General features: G+C 39.6%; 1 protein-coding gene across 1 annotated transcript in view; it reads right to left on the bottom strand.

The window, feature by feature from the left end:
• The window catches only part of SPTLC2 (serine palmitoyltransferase long chain base subunit 2), a 105552-nt gene that overhangs the window by 43592 nt on the left and 39659 nt on the right, over nucleotides 1-22301 (bottom strand). Inside the window, exons 7-10 of the mRNA XM_077750642.1 lie at nucleotides 17590-17683; nucleotides 13092-13197; nucleotides 11958-12177; nucleotides 8878-9004 (exon numbers count right to left, since the gene is read on the bottom strand). Of these exons, the coding sequence (XP_077606768.1) occupies nucleotides 8878-9004; nucleotides 11958-12177; nucleotides 13092-13197; nucleotides 17590-17683 (547 nt within the window). The remainder of the gene's footprint in view (nucleotides 1-8877; nucleotides 9005-11957; nucleotides 12178-13091; nucleotides 13198-17589; nucleotides 17684-22301) is intronic.

Below are 22301 nucleotides of genomic sequence, written 5' to 3'. Positions count from 1 at the left end.
GACACACTGAATACGACAATAAATTTTATATGCTCATTGGAATTGTACTATAGCTACACAATAGTTATGAAGGAAAAAAACCAAAAAGCAAGTAACATAAAATACTTAAGACAGTCAAAGTTACAATGAAAAGGTAAGGTTTAGAGATTTCATCATATATTCAGTTTTTTAGGACTGGACACCAATTTTAACATCTAGCAGTTAAGTCTACTAACTGATTTACATGCACACTTTAGACAAAACACTATGTTCAAACATTAAACACCAACCCTGTGAGACAAAATTGTAAGTTTGATACTATAAAGTTACCAAAAAAGGCTTTTGGGAGGAAAAGGGTATTAGCACAAAGGTGTTGTAAAAGGCACAGCCTTTCAGTTGGCCCTGAAGAATGCACAGAATCTGGGGGATAGGAGGGTAAGTGTTCTGGCAGAGGTACCAAGCAGCATAAGGATACATGGGAGGGGACAGTAAAAGATGAGTTAAACTACAGTCAAACTGTAGGGGACATCATATATAAATGTCCTGAGCATCATATAAAGAATTTGGACTTTATTCTGCAAGCAACCAGTAAGCATTGAAGACTGCTATATTCTATTTCTGCACCTTTAAGCAGATGCTAACAAACAGCAGTCTGTTAGGAAGAGCAACAGGTGGCTGTGTTCAGGAGAGACTGGAGGGAGAAAAAGGCAGTTACAGGCTGGGGCAACAGTTGGGGCGACAGGTAATCAGGGCCTGAAACAGAAATGTGGCAATGGGAGCAAGCAGAAGTGAGAGGCAGAATCAACAAAATCTGACTTAGCTATGGGGGAAGTTGACCAAGATTTCAGGCCTGGATAACCTGAAGATAGTTACATATTTATTTGAAGAGACAGAGAGAGGATGCAGCGAGAATAACACAGTGTAACTTCTGTGCTGTTCCTGTTCAAGATACATTCCTGAGTCTTAATCATGAGGAAACACTGAGCGAACCCCAATTGAGGACTATTCTATAGCGTAAGTGGCCTGTAATCGTTCGTGGTGTCAGAGTCGTGGAAGTCAAAGCAAAAGTAAGGAACTGTGGCGGCAGAAGACAAGAGACGGGGACTACTAAATGCAGCGCATGACTCTGAACCACACCCGCGTCACTGGGACACTGGCAAAACTTAAAGGGGGTCTGTGGAATAGACGGTAATAACTTTTCAGTATTAGTTACTGACATCACATCATGCCATGCTGTGTAGTTAATAATGTTCAGTGTCTGTTTCTGGCTTCAGATGGTTGTGCTGTGGTTATGTAGGAAAATGTAGGAAGTACTCACTACAGCATTTGGGATGATGAAGCTTCCCATCAGCAACTTAATTTTCAAATAGTTCAGGGAAAAAAAAGTCTTTGTGCTGTATTTCCAACTTTTCTGTAAGTTTGTGACTGTTTTAATAAGAAAATGACTTAAAAATACGATACTCAGAAATATTAACTCTAACATATGACTATAGCTAGCTCTGTATCATGGAATTTAGGGACAGATATTTCAAGTTATTGTGATTTTTCCCATAGTTTTTAGTACTCTTCCCCTGCACCAGTCCCTTAAAGACAATAAGAAAAGTAAGAACACCCAGAAAGATTAGAATGTTCAAATTTCTCCCTACATTTTCCATTTTCTTCCAGAAACTACAGAAAGTTTCAAAAAATGAAGCATGCACACTTAAAAATAAAAGACATAAGAAAGATGATCTTTGTACAGCAACAAGACTTGTGCTGCATATCAACAGGGGTCCATACTGGGCCAGCGAAGAAGAAAATAAAAACTACTTTAGCACAGGTAATACATGAACTTTCTACATCAGTCTCAAAAATGACATTCTGAATGAAACCCTCAAATTTATGACCACATATAAAATGCTAAAAACTCCAATAGATTAGCTTAAAGATATGTCAATTCATGATCTTAAAAATAGAAAACTACAACACATCAAACACAAGATGTTCAGAAAAGTGAATCTGAGTGCCAAACAGGGGAGTGCATGGTAACACGGGTAGATTCAATTGTATGGTACAGCAAATGGTCAAGTGTAAACACAAAAACAAAAACAAAATGGCATGCTAACTGGAGCTTATTTAAAAAGCATCTAGCTATAATTTTTTGAATTATCTGAAACTGACATGAGGAAGGTAGGAAGGTAGGTAGGTAGGTAGGTAGGTAGGTAGGTAGGTAGGTAGAAGGAAGGAAGGAAGGAAGGAAGGAAGGAAGGAAGGAATCAAGTTCCCAGGGACTCCTCATGCCTTCAGCCCCATCTGCAACAGAACTCCACTGGGTTAGCATCCTGTTTGGATTAGTCCTACAGCAGGGACTATTTATGGTAAAATAAGTTTATACATGCACANGAAACTAATTTGACAATACACTATTTGTAAAAATAAATAAATAAATTTATACAACAAAGATTGAAAATGTGCAAGTAAACAAACTGTCGTATCTTATAAAAAAGAGAAAATGGTATGTCAAAAATGAATGTATTCAAAATAATGCTTGATATTTCTATGTCCAGTAACAGAAATCAGAAAATCAGAGCGTAAGACAGGAAAAGGAAGAAAGCCAGCTTCTTAGTTTAACATTCCCTTAAACTAAAATCAAAGCCAGGACCAAGCACTTACATTACATGACCTTTTCTCCCTCCTTCCTAAACAGAAACTAGATATGAGATATTTGTCACAAGGTAAATATTGCAAAAATTTCACTTAGCAAGTTCACTGTCATTACATAACAGTGTCTTCGGCTCACATATGGGTTACCTTTAGCTCTCCCCATTTCCAATTCACAGCACTGTGGAAATTCAATGAAAGACAGAAATGTTGGTGCAGCTCTTATGTAAATCTGATTCCTTCCAGACAAATTTCTTCAACATATAAAAACTAAGGAACAGTACAGTATTAAAATTTATGGTTCTAGAAAGCTTAGATAATCCAAGATGAAATTAAAAAATGCCTCTAAAATAAACCATGCACATACATATATAACCATAACGTCATACTACAAATTAATTAATACAAGACAGAAGAAAGCAATGAACACTTGCAGAAGATATATTCGACTTGGACTAAAGAAAAATTGTGTAACGCACAAAAGCACTGTCCATATGGGAAAAGGGTCATAAGTTCTACCATATTAAGAATGAAAACTTTTATAGAACATATTATTAAGAAGATTTAAAGAAAATACATTTCTCTGAATTTGAGAGACAATCCTGGTAAAGAATTTATCCAGAATACATGAAGAACTCTTTTAAAAAACCCATCTAAACAAACAGCCAGGGGTGCCTGGGTGGCTCAGTAACTCTTGATCTCAGCTTAGGTTTTGATCTCAGGGTTGTAAGTTCAAGCCCCATGCTGGGCTCCACACTGGGTGTGGAGCCTACTTAAAAAAACAACAAAAACAAACAAACAAAAAACTCTAGCCAATCGGACTAATGATCGGGAAAATGGAAATAAAAACTACAGTGAGATTCTGTTTCACACAGAGCCTACTGGCAGGAATTAAAGGGACTGACAATAGCTACAATGGCAAGGAAATGGGCACACGATAACTTTCATACTAGAATAGGAGACTGAACAGCCATGAGGACTTTTGGAAGAATTTGGCAACCTCTAAAGATGTCCACCGAGACCACTGCAAGATAAAGAATCTCGGCCCCGCTGTAGCTGCTGAACCCTAGAACAGCAACTAAGAAGGGCTAGCAACCTACATGTCCATCAACAGAGCAATGAACACAGAAGCTGTGTAACACTAGACAGAATATGTAACAGTAAAATCAAATGAATCAGAACCTCACACAGGAATAATGCAAACAATATTAAGCAAACAAAATAAACGGCAGAAAAACTTCCCTAATATGACCAACTTATGTAACGTTTAAAAACACAAAACACCATAGACAGACGGTCCTCATTATTGGAACCCAGTCTGTTCCTCAAAGTGTGTTACAGTGTGAATTTTCAGGTAGCAGAGTCTATATATTACATCATTCAAAAAATAAGAAAAATTACATGTTCCTGGCTCATTCAAAGCTCCAAACTGAAACACTCTTCAATGTCTACATAATAGCCTACCAAGAATTTCTATAAAATAGAAAGCATCTAAAATACCAATGACCTGGGGCGCCTGGGTGGCTTAGTCGGTTAAGCATCCGACTTTCGCTTAGGTCATGATCTCACAGTTCGTGGGTTCGAGCCCCGCGTCGGGCTCTGTGCTGACTGCCAGCTCGGAGTCTGGAGCCTATTTCAGAGTCTGTATCTCCCTCTCTCTCTGACCCTCCCCTGCTCACACTGTCTCTCTCTCTCTCTCTCTCCTAGAAATAAATAAAAATATTTAAAAAAAATTAAAAGAATAAAAAATAAAATACCGATGACCTATTTTAACCCTAAAACAACTGAAGTACTCTGTGTGCATCACTCAGTGGTGCTGCCCAGTATGGAGTGCATTCTATTTCCACGTCAGCATTCAGTTGTCTCCATGAGCTTTAGCACTCCCACATTTTCTTCAAATGCAGGGACATCTGTGGGCCTCTTGTGCTCACCTACTTTCTTCACAGGTTTTTCTGCATATCACAGGACATTTTCATTAGCAATGTAGGGAAGATAACAGAGATATTGCACAACACATTTAACAACTCAAGTGACAAGGGACTGGGTATTATCAGGAAAAGAGCAGAAATACAACTGAAGTGCACTCCACAGTCTCTTCCTCAGACTCGTGCACGACTGAAAACATGGCGGTGTGCACACGACGATTTATTACAGTGGCTTTTGATTCAGACAGTTAAGTCACATAAGCAAACAGTGAGCCTTCAAACAGTGGGGGATACTTATATTATATGGATACGATCAAGTAAAAGCATAAAAGTACAGAAAGAGACAATTTCAGAATAGTGATTATCTCTGGGGGCTGGGTGAGAGAAACAGAATCAAGAAGGGACACTAAAGGGAGTTTTAGCTATCTTTTTCCTTTTAAAAAGTGAATAAATGGGGTGAGATAGTAACATCATTAAAATGTGAGATCATGGGTACATTATTTTCTGTACCTTTTCATCAAATCTGAAGGACCAATAACATTTTAAAAAATGTTTATTTATTCTTGAGAGAGAGAAAGAGACAGAGCACGAGCAGGGGATGGGCAGAGACAGAGCGAGACACAATCTGAGGCAGGCTCCAGGCTCTGAGCTGTCAGCACAGAGCCCGACGTGGGGCTCAAACCCATGAACCGTGAGATCATGACCTGAGCTGAAGTTAAATGCTTAACCGACTGAGCCACCCAGGCAGCCCTGAAAGACCAATAACATTTCTAACCTATCTGAAGCATGCCAGAAGCCTACTGACATTAATAAGCCCACAAATTCATAAGAATCTGAACTCAAGGGGCACCTGGGTAGTTCAGTCGGTTAAGCAACTGGCTTTGGCTCAGGTCATGATCTCACGGTTTGTGGGTTTGAGCCCCGCATCGGGCTCTGTGCTGACAGTTCAGAGCCTGGAGCCTGCTTCAGATTCTGTGTCTCCCTCTCTCTCTCTGCCCCTCCCCTGTTCACGCTGTCTCTCTCTCTCTCTCTCAGAAATAAATAAAACATTAAAAAAAATAAATAAAACTTTAAAAAAAAGAATCTGAACTCAATACTAGAGAAGAATCTAAATTTGATACGAGGGCAAGAGAACCAGTGTGTCTGTTCTGTGTGTGTATCACCTTAACAAAACACGCTTGCCTCCTCTCAGAACGGCCACCCTCCACACGTCACCGCAAGCCCTCTACCCGTGCTGCTATGCTCAGGCCACAGCGGCCTCCCTGCTCTTCCTAACCACACAGGGGCCTCCTTTGCTAGGCCCTTTTATCTCTGGACTTTCAGGGCCAAATCCTCACGTCCCTCAAATTCTTGCTAAAATCTTGCCTTCTCAATCAATGACCGCTTTATTTTAAATTGCAAACTGGGTCCCCCAAACCTTCTCTACTTACTTTTTCTCTGGAATACTCATTTTCTAGCACACTCTATAATCTATTTCCCTCACTAGAAACCCCATTAGGCAAAATTTTGGGGGTGTCTCATTCTTGATAAATCATGAGTGCCTAGAAACAGCACCTAGCACACGGCAAGCACTGAAATATTTGGCAAAATAATAAAACTTCAATTTTTCTAAGTTACAGTACTCTCCAAGACTAATACAACACGCTGTCCTCTGAATCGCCAATACAGCCTAAGTATATATATACACCCCTCAAATGACCTGCCTGTATGCCCATTTCCTGTGGATCGTGATTCACAGGGCCTAACACATTGTGAGGTACTCCTTGTTTGTGGAATGAATGAAATTCAATGTCTTGAGCATAAAAGATGAAGTTTCGCTCAGGGCAGGCCACTTCTATCTTAAAATCACACTCAGGTAATTCCTTACAGATACCTCTTTTTAAAAGTCACTTTAAGGGGCACCTGGGTGGCTTAGTCGGTTAAGCGTCCGACTTTCGCTTAGGTCATGATCTCGCGGTTCGTGGGTTCGAGCCTCCCGTCGGGCTCTGTGCTGACTGCCAGCTCAGAGCCTGGAGTCTGTTTCAGTCTGTGACTCCCTCTCTCTCTGACCCTCCCCTGCTCACACTGTCTCTCTCTCTCTCTCTCTCCTAGAAATAAATAAAACATTAAAAAAAAAAAAGTCACTTTAAGGCATAGTCAAAGGGCTGCTGCTTGAATCATACTTTTTTCCTTCTTCAAGGACAACAAAAAGACGCATTCAGTGATGCCATAAAAAGAAACAGTACCTTACATACTCAAATCTGAAAGAAATCAGGTCACGTTTAATTCAGATTGGGTAGCTGGATTTACGAGGTATATTTATCTCTACTTTTGGTTTCATTTTTATTATCCTCTGTTTTGGCACAGAAACAATGTAACCAAAAGAAGTCCATCTCTACTAATTAAAAGTTTTAGAGAGTAATTTTTAAAATATATATAAAAGCTGGTAGTGGCAAGTGGTAAAAATGGCCACAAATTCTTGGGCCCACTGCCCATTTGAGATGGAGTCTGAATTCCCACGACCTACAATCTGGACTGGCCTTAAAGGCCTGCTTGTTAACAACAAATCAGAAAATGCCATGGGGTTACAGCACGTTCTTTGGGAACGCCTGCTCTGAAGCATCCCCTCTGGGTCCCCAGTCACCGTGCTTTGAGGAGCCCAGCCTCATGGGGAGGAAACGTGAAGGTGCTCTGGTCAACAGCCTCGGGTGAGCCCAGAATTCAAGACACTTCTGCCCAAGTGACTTGGGAGGGAATAAGCCTCCAGATGACCCCAGCCCCCAGCCATCTGAGTCTTCCCAAGCTGTTTGGGTCTTCCAAGCTCAGGCCTCAGATATTACGAAGCAAAGACAAGCCATCCCTGCTGTGCCCTGACCGAATTCCTGACCTGCAGACTCTGTGAGCATAATAAGATGGCTCTTATTTCACAGCACTATGCTTAGGGGTTGGTTAGAGAGGCAAGAAATAAAGTGGAAAATGAATGCTAACCCAACGTCTATATCTAATTACCATATTTCATTTTCTACCACCAGCAGAGCCCAGATTTCATTATTTAGTACAGAGAAGTCACCTATCCTTCACACAGATCTGTGCTCTAGGACAGGGCAAAGAAATTACCAAAGTTAACTTTGAGAGCTGTTACCCATTCACTGCAGTCACCTCAGTCCATACACGGGACCGGCAAGGTTGATGCACCTATGTGAAGTAATCAGATAAATGCTAGCTACGTATGCATGTCGCAGATTAGAACACATTACTTCTAACACCATAAAGGAAGGAGAGAAGATAACAGAGCTATGGCTAACAGAGGGTTACTCACAAGGTTCCATACTGTGTTCACAATGTGAGTGAAGTATTTTCTTCCCCAAGGAATCAATCATGAAACTGAAAATGATCAACACTTTCGAAATCCATGTCCAAAAATCTCTTACTAGAGATAGGATATATCACAGATGAGAAAAAATATTAAGGTAAAATTCTTATTTAGAAAAATAGGCTTACATTAACCAAACTCAGACATACTCCTTCCATCCTGTTTTTCAGTGCAAATCAAAAAATCTTACCACACAAGTATTACATAAATGAAGACAGCTCAAGGCTGATAATGTAAAATCTTTTACAAGAATAAAACTCATTTTAGATGCATTTGAAAAGCAACAAGTAAAATGAATGTATGTCTCATACTCACAATGGAAAGTTTTAGAAGTGAAAAAAACAAAACAAAACAAAAAAAATCCCAATTGTTCTAAATTTTCTGCAGTCAATACTGCCCTCTAGTGATGCAGAATAAAAGCGAACTAGAAAGTGAGCACCACATTTTATTTATTGTTCATTTTAGTATGTTTATGTCAGGGCATCTAGTTTGGATGACAAATCCCACCAAAGACAGAAAAAACAAATCCAGGATGACTTATTATCCACTGTTAAGTTGGAAACTCTTCTAAAAGGCACTGAATCAAGGACACTAATATATGCACTCAGCAGCCTTTAAATACAATGGGAACGGATTCTCACTACACACACTGAGCTACATCTTCATACAAAATTGTGCCATTTGAGGAAGACCCTAAGGCTCATTACCTAAGACTTATGAAGACAGGGGAGATAGTAAGCTCAAAGCGTCACCATCTGTACACAAGAAAATTCAACTGGAAGCAAGCCAGGCTAGTTCTCATGGCATGTGTACCGAACACACTGAAAAGTGCCCATAGCAACCAAGGCCTCACAGATCTGCCAGTTCTGCCCATTCGTATACCTGACTCCTCATTTTAGGAAAAAAGTTCAAGCAAAAGAGCATGCTTGGCTGCTAGCATTTATTGAACATAGGAAATTTTCCAAGGAAACAGAGACTTACCAAGGGTAGTTCCATCCTGCCCCATGATGCACTTCATAGAGGTGACAATCTGCTCCACGACAGGTGGGGACAGTGACGTGGCGTAAACTGCACTATGAGAATGTGTTCGCAGATAGTCTATCAGCTCCTGGGGAGTTCACAGAAGCAAGTCATTAGCGGTCAAGCTTGAATCCTCTGGCAATGTCACTGCCTTCCTTTGAGGGAAAGCAGACTTTTCCTTCCACAGCAGTGGAACAGGGACACTAATCTGAGATGCAAGGTTAACTGACACAGGGCAACAGCCTCAGGCTTTGTTTTGCTTGTTAAACATGTCACAACACGAAAGAAACAAAACCTAGTTTTAAAGAAGCCCTCTAAATCTGGAGAACATATCACTTAATACTGTAAACATATCTACAATGCTGTGTTAAACAAGGTGTGTGGATTGCTTTGTAGATACAATAATTTCTTTTTTTTTTTTTAAGTTTATTTATTTATTTTGAGAACATGAGCAGGGGAGGGGCAGAGAGAGAGGAGGAGAGAGAAAGAATCCCAAGTAGCCTCCACGCTGTCAGTGCAAAGCCCGATTTGGGGCTCAATCTCACAAACTGTGAGATCATGACCTGAGTGGAAACCAAGAGTCTGACATGTAACCAACTGAGCCACCCGGGTGCCCCACAAGAATTTACTTTTAAGTTTACAAGAAAATATCACCTACATATTACCCTATGTCTGCAAAGCCCATCCTTACACGTCTGAGTAAGAGAAAAGACCATTCCCTAACACCAATTTTAAAGGTATTAAATATCCTCTAGGGGCACCTGGGTGGCTTGGTTGGTTAAGCACCTGACTTCAACTCAGGTCATGATCTCATGGTTCTTCAGTTTGAGCCCCCCACTGGGCTCTCTGCGGTCAGTGCAGAGCCCACTTCAGATCCTCTCTGTCCCCTTCTCTCTCTGCCCCTCTCCCATTCTTTCCCTCTCTCAAAATAAACATTAAAAATCTAAATATCCTCCAGATACACAGAGACTTGTAAAATAATATAAATATGGCAGAATAAAAATTCACTGGGTCTTTCAAGAGAAAAGGAAAGCCATCTCACTGAATGAAGACAAACTTTATATGCCAGTTACAAGGAGTCCAAAACAATCAGTTGTATGTCCCTATTCTCTCCTTCTAACTTCACTAAATCTTTAAATAAAATGTGCACACAAAGTAGCTTATGTATCAGAACCCAACATGGAGACACAAAACAGGACTACAAAACAGCGTATCACTTCAAAAATACTAAAAAGTATATAAAACTCACAAAAGCAGAGATATACCGTACCTAAATGATCTCCCAGAGTATGATTTTAAGTCCTTTGGTTTAGCAATAAATCTTACTATAAAGCAATCAAACTCTCCAAAGTGAGCCTGGTTCCATTAACAAAACTTGAGGTAAAACTCTATCAAACTTGACTAAAACCACTAATAATGAGTTTCCTCTAAAAAGCGATCAATTATTAAGAGAAAGTCCATGCTTTAAACCTCCCAATGTCAAGTTTTAAAAAGGAATTAGAGGGGCGCCTGGGTGGCTCAGTCGGTTAAACATCCAACTTCAGCTCAGGTCATAATCTCACAGTTTGTGGGTTCGAGCCCCGCGTCAGGCTCTGTGCTGACAGCTAGCTCAGAGTCTGGAGACTGTTTCAGATTCTGTATCTCTCTCTCTCTCTGACCCTCCCCTGCTTACGGTGTCTCTCTCTCAGAAACAAATAAAACATTAAAAAAAATTTTTTTAAATAAATAAATAAAAAGGAATTAGAAATATGCATGAGTTCCTAATACATACCTCATACAAATAAATACTTAACAAATGATGTGTTTTTTCTAATACCATAGAGTTTTTTTTAACAGTTTTACTGAGATAGAATTAACTTTTCTAAAGTATACAATTCAGTGGCTTACAGAATACTCACAGAGCTGTGTGACTTTCATCGCTATCTAATTTTATTTTATTTTATTTTTTAAGTAGGCTCCACACCCAGCGTGGGACTTGAACTCATGACCCTAATATCAAGAATCACATACTCCACCAACTGAGTGAGCCAGGTGCCCTACTATCTGATTTTAAACATTTTATTACCTCAGAAAAAAACCTCATTTCCATCAACAGTCACTTTCCACTCCCCCCATCCCCTCAGCCCTTGGCAACCACTAACTACATTATGTCTCTGATTTGCTTGCTCTGAANCTCGAACCCACAAACTGGGAGATCATGACCTGAGCTGAAGTTGGATGCTTAACTGACTAAGCCACCCACGCATCCCTGTGACTGACATCTTTAAGTTCAAGTAAACTTACTAACATGAATGTTCAAATTCATCCAAGTTGTAACATGGACATATGGCATTTTTCCAACCCTAACGATATAATCTTATAAACTAAGTATATTTGTCTCTGTTTTTACTGATAAGGAAATGGGAAGGTTAAATGATGTGCCCCAGGTCTCACAAAGTTAGAGAAGTATTCAAACCTAGGCCTCTGTCTCATCATTCAGCCATTTCCATCACACCACACTGATTCTCAAAGGCCTCAGAGTTCATTACATGATTTGTAAACTGAAAAACACAATGCCTTGCAGTACACCAGAGCAGGCAAAATAATCTTTTTCTTCCTGTCTCTATGCCCACCCAAGATGCATTTGAGGTCAAGGGGAGGGAAACTCGTCTTCTAATCCCACTGGCTCTCATTATAAACTCACTACTTTTGAAACTGTGGGCACAATCCAAACCCACTAGAAGACTGTGGCAAACAGGCAGCACCACTGTGTGTTCTTTCATACAAGAGGGTGTTCTGTATCTCAGACCAGCATGTAGTTTACAGCAAAGCTCAAATAAGAAGACAACAAACAATGAACAGAACCGGCCTTTAGTTTATCGGAGTCACTCCCTGAGCAGCTGAAGTGTGAAACCCAAAGGCACTGTGAGCCTAAGCCACAAACAAATTCAGGGTCCCCACATTCCGGTTCCAGACTCTTATCTGTCACAAGTCAGTTATTACTAAGTCTAATCACCAGTACCTTTATTCTTAGTTGCTCAATTCACATGTGGCCCATTTACCTTCTTGCCTCCAATGTATCCTCCAGAAGCACCAAAACTCTTTGTGAATGTTCCCATCATAACGTCCACATCCTCAGGATCCAGGCCAAAGTAATCCACCACCCCTCGACCTGTAGGGCCCAGAGCTCCGATGCTGTGAGCTTCATCTAGATACAAGTATGCCTTGTATTTCTTCTTCAGGGCAATCACTTCAGGAAGGCGGACAATAGATCCCTCCATGCTGGCAAGACAGGATAAAAATACAAACACCGAGACTTCTTAACTCAAAATTAGGAGTTAGTTGGTTATCTTATTATTACTGTTAATTTTTTAAGTTCATTGCTTTATAAAAATAGTTTGACAACTCTGCCTGTGATTCTAAACTAGCAAAGTTAGGTTATGCCATGGCCAGGCTGAGGTCTAGGGGAAAGGAGACTGGATCTTTTAAAACAAGCACCCGAGGGACACCTGGGTAGCTCAGTCGGTTAAACGTCCAACTTTGGCTCTGGTCATGATCTCATGGTTTGGGGGTTTGAGCCCCACGTCGAGCTCTGTGCTGAGAGCCCAGAGGCTGGAGCCTTATTCATATTCCTTGTCTCCCTCTCTGTCTGCCCTTATCTCACTCATGCTCTGTCTCAAAAATAAATAACTATAAAAAAGTTTTTTTAAAATGAGCACTCAAACAGAAATGATCTTAATTCACCACAGATGGATAAAGGTCACCAGGTTCTTCCAATGCTTGTAATTACAAGCAGTATTAGATTTTGTATCACACTGAATGTGTAATTAAAATAACAGAAAATGAAATAAAATAAAAAAAATTGGACGTAAGAGAGTACGTGCAAGGGTTGCAAATAAACCAGAATAAAATTTTCTTCAAATGAAATGATGTATAATTTATTCTGACAGATTAGAAAATATATTCCAATTCTTGCCACTCTGTATACATTCCCTCTACAAACAGTAGAAAAAGAAAGAATCCCAACAGAGGGGTGATTTGCAGACCATGTAGCATGATGGAAAGAATAAAGAAAAGCCAGAGAAAAAGACTTCTGTTCTGTTGTGAACTCTGCTTCCAGGAATTNCTTATGCTTAAAACTTCTGTAACTTCACAGAGCCAAATCAGAAGAGATAAGAACAGGAAAGCAGGATTACCTATAGATTCCCTCCACAAGGATTAGAATTTTCTTCCAGGGTCTTCGAGTCCGGGGCTGACCATAAACAATGGCATCTTTCAACAGCTTCTCTAGGCTTTGCATATCTACAGCACACAAAAAAGAATTTCAGCACAAAGTACCTTCCTCTTTCTGAACTTTCTTTCAGAATGCAAATACACATTTCTTATTCAGGAAGTGTGTGTCAGGTAGCAAAGGACACTGACTTTTAGAATCAGAACTGAACAGAAAAAGATACGGCAAACTGGGTGGAGCTACTGCTAGCTTGAATGACAATCTAAGATGTAATAAATGTTCAAAACCACAGAAACTCCACCAAGCGGCTGTGGCATAGGTGATTCAGAGGTGGTTAGCATGCCTGTGAAATGGCTGATGTTTCGTGTTAAATACCTGGCCATTCAGTTAGCAGTTTTTGGGGTTTTTTGTATTTGTAGAATCAACTGTATCTTTAATCCTAGTGAGTCATTCAGAAATACATGCATAAAAGAGCAAGAGAGTGCAAATAAACTATTAAAAATACATACACCTCTTAAAAAGCAAATATGAGGGAATTCACAGTGCATGCCCCATTTCCTTTCACCTAGGATACACTCAACAAATGCTTGTTAAACAGCTTTATCTTAGTAGTGGGCTAAAAACACACCAGTGGCAGGCATGAGACTATGTGCTAAGAAGGCTTGGCAATCAGCTGAGCCTTCTGTTTGACTGGATCAGCTGTTTGCACACTATCGAGCTCTCATGGCTCTGTTGGTCCTTAAGGAAGGGTAACAGGCCCAGAAACAGCTTGGCTGGTACTACCATTAACGAGGATCATTTTTCCTGTTAATGGTAAATGCTTTATCATTAACCTGGGTGGTTCAGTCAGCTGAGTGTCAGACTCTTGGTTTATGCTCAGGTCACGATCACAGGGTCATGGGTTTGAGCCCCATGTCAGGCATCAGGCTCCATGCTGTGTATGGAACCCCACTTAAGATTCTTTCCCTCTCTCTCTCTCCCTCCCCCACCACTCTCCGTCTCTCTCAGGGCGCCTGGGTGGCTCAATTGGTTAAGCGGCTGACTTCAGCTCAGGTCATGATCTCACCATTCATGGGTTCAAGCCCTGCTGATAATTCAGAGCCTGGAGCCTGCTTCGGAATCTGTGTGTCTCTCTCTCTCTGCCCTTCCCCTGTTCATGCTTTCTCTCTCTCTAAAATAAATAAAACATTAAATTAAAAAAAGAGTCTGTCTCTCTCTCCCTGTGCCCCTCCCTGACTTGTGTACTTTCTCTCTCTCAAAAACAAAAACTATAAATTCTTTGAAGACCATTGTTACCACTACTATAGACTTCACACTTAAAACAACTGCCCTGAAATAATGGCCTCAAGAACCCTTCCCCCAAAGTCTATGTAACAGGGTGCACTTAACAGGGCTAGGAGGCACTCCATCATAAAATATGATTTTATACTCTTTATTGCTCATCATTGAAGGAGGTGGATACAAAGTTGCATGATTTTGCTCTTTCCATGAAAGGACTTTGAAGAGAAGTAAGGTAATAAAAACACATACCACAAATATGATGGCCAAAGGTTGTGACTGTGTTTACACCTTCAGTTATTCATAACTAAACAATCTGCTACCTAGCCCAGAGAGGAGATGCTACCACAGTTGTGAGTATGTCTGTTTTCAAACTGCTAATCTGGCTGTAGAGATCAATGTGTGGCAACCAGCAAGAGACAAAAGAAAAAGGTACTCCTTGTTTTAGTTTCCTGTTTATATACATAAAGGAAAAGAAAAATATTGACTCAAAATTTTATTTTTTTTCAAAGTTTACTTACTTTGAGAGAGAGAGACAGAGCACAAGTGAGCATGAGCAGAGGAGGGGCAGAGAGAGGGAGAGAGAGAATCCCAAGCAGGCTCTTTGCTGTCAGCACATGGAGGCCCACACAAGGCTACATCTCACAAACCGTGAGGTCATGACCTGTGCCGAAATCAAGAGCGGCGGCTCAATAGACTGAGGCACCCAGATGCCCCAACTAAAAATTTTAGATGAAAGGAAGTATCTATAGTAGAATGCTTGACAGTATCACCTACTTAGGGGGGGAAAAATCATTTATCTCTCTCATATTATGCTCCCCAAATCCCATGTAAATTAAAAATTTAAATAAAAAATATACCACAAAACCACCAAAAGAAAATATGAGAATAACTTTATGATCTTAGAATGGGGTAGGCATGATGCAAAATCCAACATCAACATTTTAATAAGTCTGCACAGCAAGACACTAAAAACAAACTAAAAAATAAAATTAAAAATACTGAAACATAAAACAAAGAATAATTAATATAAAGGGCTCTTATACTCAGTGAAAAACAGTTTGGAAATGGCCAGTTCACAATGAAATACAAACATGATCTGCTGTGTAAAAAGTTGCTTGTAACCTAATAAAGAAATAAAAATTAAGATGTTATTGACTTATTAGATTAGAAAATACTTTAAATGATTCATAATGTCCTATGTTGGCCTATGAGTAGGGTCACTGTCATGTTTTTGAGTAAAAATTTGTACCATGTTGAAGGCAATTTGGAAAGGCATAAAAATGGTTTTTAACTTTTAACCAGGCATCCTAAGACTGCTAAGAATTTATCCTAAGGCATTAATCAGACCACTGAGCAAAAATGTTGAGTGTAGGTAGTACTGTTTCTTACAGAAAAATTTAGAAACAACCTACGTGTCCAAACTGAGGGACAGACTGAATGAGAGCGACTTCAGATGCTGCTTGCCACTCTGGCATTAGTTCACCATATGTTGTAAGAAAATAGGTTACACATGTGTTTAACAATCCCATGCACTTTATAAAACAAAGTACTGTTTGTATCATTCTTATTGTAAAACGTTTTAGACAAGACAAAGACAAAAGGAAGAAAGTTATTACCACCCATAAACCTTTCATCCAGAGTACAGATCTAACATTTCGGTGTTTGTTCTTCCAGATTCCTGTCTGTACATGTATACATTTTGGTAAAAAATGATATTGATGTACAGCATGGTACACTTTCCTCCCTACATGTGAGTGTTTTAACTACAACAGTTACTCATTCTTATTGTAAACAATTATTTTAATAATACACAAGATATCTCCCCTTAGAGAACAAGTTCTGGCTGAGTGCCACCTTTCTCTGTGCCTTGACAGTATCTGTTCATATGTGTATTTCAGTGTCTGTTCAGTATCAGTATCCCACTCCTGATTTGTCCATAGTCTCCTTATTAACCAGTCAGAGGCCCTTAAGATGGGACCCTGCTTTACTCATCTCAATAGCCCTGGCTTATGCAGGATACACCATGAGCATCTAGTAAACACCTATTGAACATGTGACTTGTGAACAACAAAGATAAAAACGTTGAAAGCCAGGGCGCTTGGGTGGCTCAGTGGGTTAAGCGTCCAACTTTGGCTCAGGTCATGATCTCATGGTTCATGAGTCAGAGCTCCGTATCGGGCTCTGTGCTTACAGCTTGGAGACTGGGGCCTGCTTCAGATTCTGTGTCTTCCTCTCTCTGCTCCTCTCCTGTGTGCGCCCTCTTTCTCTCTCAAAAATAAATAAACATTTTTAAAAATTTTTAGAAGTTGAAAGCCAAATGAAAGGAGAATGTTGTATTTTGTACCAAAAGGCTTCCTTTAGCCTCTATTTCTATTCTAATGAGGAAGAGAATAACTTTAAGTTTTTTTTTTTTTTGAGAGAGGGGCAGAGAGAGAGAGAGACAGAGAGAGAATCTCAAGCAGACTCCACTCTGTCAGCACAGAGCCTGATTTGGGGCTCAAACTCAAACTATTGAGATCGTGACCTGAACCAAACCCAAGAGGCAGCTGCTTAACCAAATAAGCCACCCAGGTATCCCAAAAATAACTTAAAAAATTTTTTTAACTTTTTTTTTTTAATGTTTTATTTACTTCTGAGGGAGAGAGAGACAGCGTGAGCAGGGGAGGATCAGAGAGAGAAGGAGACACAGAATCTGAAGCAGGTTCCAGGGTCTGAGCTAGCTGTCAGCACAGAGCCTGATGCAGGGCTCGAACCCATGAACCGTGAGATCATGACCTGAGCCAAAGTCAGATGCTTAATCGACTAGGCCACTCAGGCGCCCCTTTAATGTTTGTTTTTGAAGGGGAGAGAGAGCATGAGCAAGGGAAGGGCAGAGAGAGAGAGGGAGACACAGAATCTGAGGCAGGCACCAGGCTCTAAGCTTGTCAGCACAGAGCCCGATGAGGGGCTTGAACCGATGGACCATGAGATCATGACCTGACCTGAAGTCGGACACTTAACCAACTGAGCCACACAGGTGCCCTGAGAATAACTTTTTAAAAGACTGGACCAGAAAGACATTTTAAACGTTGCAACATGCTTTATTTAGATTTTCTATTATTAGTGTAACTAATGGTACCACTGCCACTAAGCCCAAAAATATTAAACACTAAGGCTTGAGGTAGATTCCACATCAAACTCACTGTTGTGTTTGAAGATTCGAATGGTTGCTCCTGAGAGTCTAGCTCCTAGAACCAGCGATGCATGGTTTAATTCATCACTCAAAATCAGGCAACCCTGCAAAACCACAAGCACAGGAAGGTAAGAGGCTGAGAGGATTTACTTTCACAAATTACAAAATGCTAAAATCATGAATAATACTATCTTATTAAGGAAAGTCTGTACGACAGCAAAACTATCAGTTTCGAGAAGAAGAAAAGTATACATATTTTTGTTTTGCAAAGTTAACTTAGAAGTAAATGCAAATTTCCAGACTTTTAATTTCTTCAGTCCTATGACTGACTTACATATTCAGTTATATAGTAACAGGCTTTTATTTACACCTAAACTCTGAATTTCTCTTCTGCCAGTCTTTCAATTCTTTACTTGCCACTCTTGCCATTCCACTGTACCTTTAAAGGATTCTCTTCCTTCCCTTCCATACAATTTTATTTTCTTCTTTCCAGCTCACATTTTTCTGATAAAATCTGCAATATAATTTGTTATTTACCTTTTTATGGTTTTTTTTTAGATTTCATTTTTAAGTAATCTCTGCACCCAATGTGGGGCTCGAACTTACAACTCTGAGATCAAGAGTTGCATGTTCCACTGACTGAGCCAGCCAGGAGCCTCTCACCTCCTTTTTAGACATTCTTATTCACCATTTCTATGTACCAATCTACTATGAGGCTCTGTAATATCCTTAGTTCAAAAATAAAATAAAAATTAAATGTCAGCAGCTAATAGCTAAGTACTTAATAGGTTCCTGGCATTATGCTAAGGCTTTTAAAGGCATTATTACTTTTAATCCTCATTAAAAAAATCTACGAGGCAGGTACTATTATTATTCCCACTTTACGTATGAGGAAATTCCACTTCAGAGGAGTTAACAAATCTTGCCCAAGGTCACAAGCATCCTAAGTGATTCATTACGAAGCTTCTGCTTCTAGAACACATGCTCTCAATCTACACTACACTGTTTCCCCTTCCTTGAAATGGAATAATCAACAACCTCACATAGAATTTAGCATCAGATTCAAAAAAATGTTAAAACTGGATTGGTTCCTGTCTTTAATAGATTGATACTTAATAACATTTCAACTAAAGTATTTTATCTGAAAGATAAATCTTTAAGACAGGACCTTCCATGTCTATATATAAGAGCTCTAATTCTACATTATTACAGTTTCTGAACACACAGAAGAATAGAACAAGATTATTTAGTGTGAAAATTTTTGAGAAATTCCAAATAAGAATCTCAAGATTTATACTGCTAAATGCAGTACAGGAATGTATTATAATCAACATGATGAAGTCAAAGAACCATATACATTTAGGTCTTTCAAAAAATTTGTCCATTGTATCTAAGTTGTTGAATTTACCGGCATAAATTCTTAAAATTTCCTTATTATCCTTTTATGTCTATACAATGTGTAGAGATGTGTCCTCTCTCATTCCTGCTACTCGTAATTTGTGTCTTCTTTTTAACCTCACCAGTCTGGCTAGAGATTTATCAATTTTACTCATTTTCTCAAAGAACCACCTGGGGTTTCACGCATTTTTCCTATTGTCTCTTTTCTAAATCACTGATTTCTTTTTTTTTTTTTTTTATGTTTTATTTATTTCTAGGAGAGAGAGAGACAGCGTGAGCAGGGGAGGGTCAGAGAGAGAGGGAGTCACAGACCGAAAGAGGCTCCAGGCTCTGAGCTGGCAGTCAGCACAGAGCCCGACGTGGGGCTCGAACCCACAACCGCGAGATCATGACCTAAGCGAAAGTCGGACGCTTAACCGACTAAGCCACCCAGGCGCCCCATAAATCACTGATTTCTAATTTACCTTTATTTTATCCTTTCTCTGTTTGGACCCTTTGGGCTTAATTTGCCCTTCTTTTTTGAAGTACTTATTTAGATGGTTGATTCAAAATTTTTCTTTTTTGTGACACCTTGGTGGCTCAGCTTAGGCATCCGACTTCCGCTCAGGTCATGATCTTGTGGTTCATGAGTTTGAGCCCCACATTGGGCTCTGTGCTGACAGCTCAGAGCTTGGAGCCCTTTTCAGATTCTGTGTCTCCCTCTCATTCTGCACCCCCCGCCCCCCATACACACTCTGTCTCTCTCTCCTTAAAAAAAATTTTTTTTTTTTGGTTTATTTATTCATTTGGCAGTCACAGGATGGGGGTGGGGTTACGGGCTGAAACAGAGAATCCCAAGCAGGCTCCAAGCTGTCAGCATGGAACCCAACACAGGGCTCCATCTCATGAACTGTGAGATCATGACCTGAGCTGAAATCAAAGAGTCGGATGCTTAACCAACTGAGCCACCCAGGTGCCCCCAAACTTTTCTTTTTTAGTTAATTAATACAAGCACTTAAAGCTATATATTCCCTCTGAGAATTGCTTTAGCTTTATCTCATAAATTGTAATATGCTACAGTTCCATTTCATTCAAAGTATTTTCTATGTTTCCTTTCTTCTTTGACTAATAGGTTATTTGGAATTATGTTTTCTCAAATATTTGAGCATTTTCCAGATATCTTTGTGTTACTGATTTCTTTCTTTTTTAATTAAAATTTTATTTATTTTTAGAGAAAGAGAGAAAATGTGCACATGCGCATGGGGGTAGGGGGAGGAGGGGCAGAGAGAGAGGGAGACACAGAATCAGAAGCAGGCCCCAGGCTCCGAGCTGTCAGCACACAGCCAAACGTGGGACTCGAACTCGTATACTGTGATACCATGACCTGAACCGAAGTCTGATGCTTCCCAGTGCTGCCCAGGTATCCCTTGTTTCTGATTTCTAATTTAATTCCATTATGATCAGAGAACATACTTTGAATAATTTAAATTTTTAAAATTTTGTTAAGGATTGTTTATTGGCCCAGAAAATGGCCTATCTTGGTAAGTTTTTTGCTGATCTCAGGAAAAGTGTTTCATAAATCTCAATTAGGTCAAGTTGGTTGATAATGTTTTTCAAGTGTCTATAACCTTGCTGATTTTCTGCCTAGTTCTTCTATTCAATTATTCAGAGAAGGATATGGAGATCTCTAATAACAATTATGTGTTTGTCCATTTCTCCTTTCATCAATTTTTGCTTCATGTACTTTGAAGCTCTAATATTAAGTACTGATATATTTAAAATTGTTATATTTTTAATGAATTAACTCCTTTATCATTATACAACGTTCCACTTTACACCCAGAAATATTCCTTGCTCTGAAATCTTTGTTTATATTAACATAGTCACTAACTTTCTTTTCAATTATTGTTTGCATGCTGTATCTTCTTCCACCCTTTTACTTTTAATTTAGCCTGTGTCCTTAAAGTAGGTTTTTGGTAGAAACCGACTTACTTTTATCTAATCTAACAAGCTCTTTTTTCTTTTTGAAAAAAAATTTTTTTTAATTTATTTATTTTGAGAGAGAGAGCAAGTGTGCATGGGGAAGGGGCAGAGAGAAGAAGAAGAGAGAGAGAATCCCAAGCAATGAGTTCAAATCCCAATGAGGGACTTGAACTCATGAAGCATGAAATCATGACCTGAGCTGAAGTCAGATGCTTACCGGACTGAACCATCCAGGTGCCCCCAACCTCTCTTTTCTAATTGGAATGTTAAAACCATTTATACTTAATATGATAATATCATATAATATCAATATAACCAGATTTAAATCTCCTCCCTTATTTGTTTTCTATTTGTTCCATGTGTTCCTTGAAGCCATACATTATACAACTGAAAAGGACTTTAGAGTTAACCTAGTCCAAATGCCTCATTTTACAGAGGAAAATTTGAGGCTCAGAAAGGCTGTGACAGGGGTGCCTGGCTGGCTCAGTCAGAAGAGCAGGCAGTTCTTGATCTTGGGGGGGTCGTGTGTTTGAGCCCCACACGTGGGTGTAGAGGTATCTTAAATAAATAAAACTTAAAAGGAAAAAAAAAAGAAAGTCTGTGACAGACAGGCTCACAGTCATACAGCTAAATTTGAATATATAAAAAAATAAATAAATTTGAATATATAAGCAACCAAACAAAAACTTAAGTCTTCCAACTCATTAATCTACCAATTTTTCAAAATACAATTCCTCAATATCAATGTTAAAAAAACCTGGAGCACCTGACTGGCTCAGTCAGTGGAGCATGCAATTCTTGATCTCAGGGTTGTGAGCTTGAGCCCTACATTGGGTGTGGAGCCTACTTAAAATAAAATTTAAAAAATATAAAATTCCTTGAGGGCCCTTTCAAGCTAAGAGTGTCAATCTGCTAACATGTGGTTTACGAAGTCTCTTTTCTCTCCTCAACTGCCCCCTTACAAACTCTACCCACAGGGAGGTAAAAAATACACACTTCTTAAATTATTATTTTTATTAGTACTACCAGTACTACTACTACTTTTAACCTTATTATTTTTTCAAGTTTATTTATTTATTTTGAGAGAGAGAGTGCGAGCACAGGAGGGGCAGAGAGAGGGGGAGAAAGAGAATCCCAAGCAGGCTCAGTACTCTCAGTGCAGAGCCCAATGTGGAGCTTGATCTCATGAACTGTGAGATCATGACCTGAGCCAAAATCAAGAGTTGGTCACTTAAGGGGCGCCTGGGTGGCTTAGTCGGTTGAGCGCCGACTTTCGCTTAGGTCATGATCTCGCGGTTCGTGGGTTCGAGCCCCGCATCGGGCTCTGTGCTGACTGCCAGCTCGGAGCCTGGAGCCTGTTTC

This window comes from Crocuta crocuta, unplaced genomic scaffold (genome assembly GCF_008692635.1).
Source record: "Crocuta crocuta isolate KB4526 unplaced genomic scaffold, BGI_CrCroc_1.0 scaffold186, whole genome shotgun sequence".
NCBI lineage: Eukaryota > Metazoa > Chordata > Mammalia > Carnivora > Hyaenidae > Crocuta > Crocuta crocuta.
The sequence above is the reverse complement of the archived record's forward strand: the minus strand, read 5'-3'. Positions and strand labels throughout refer to the sequence as shown.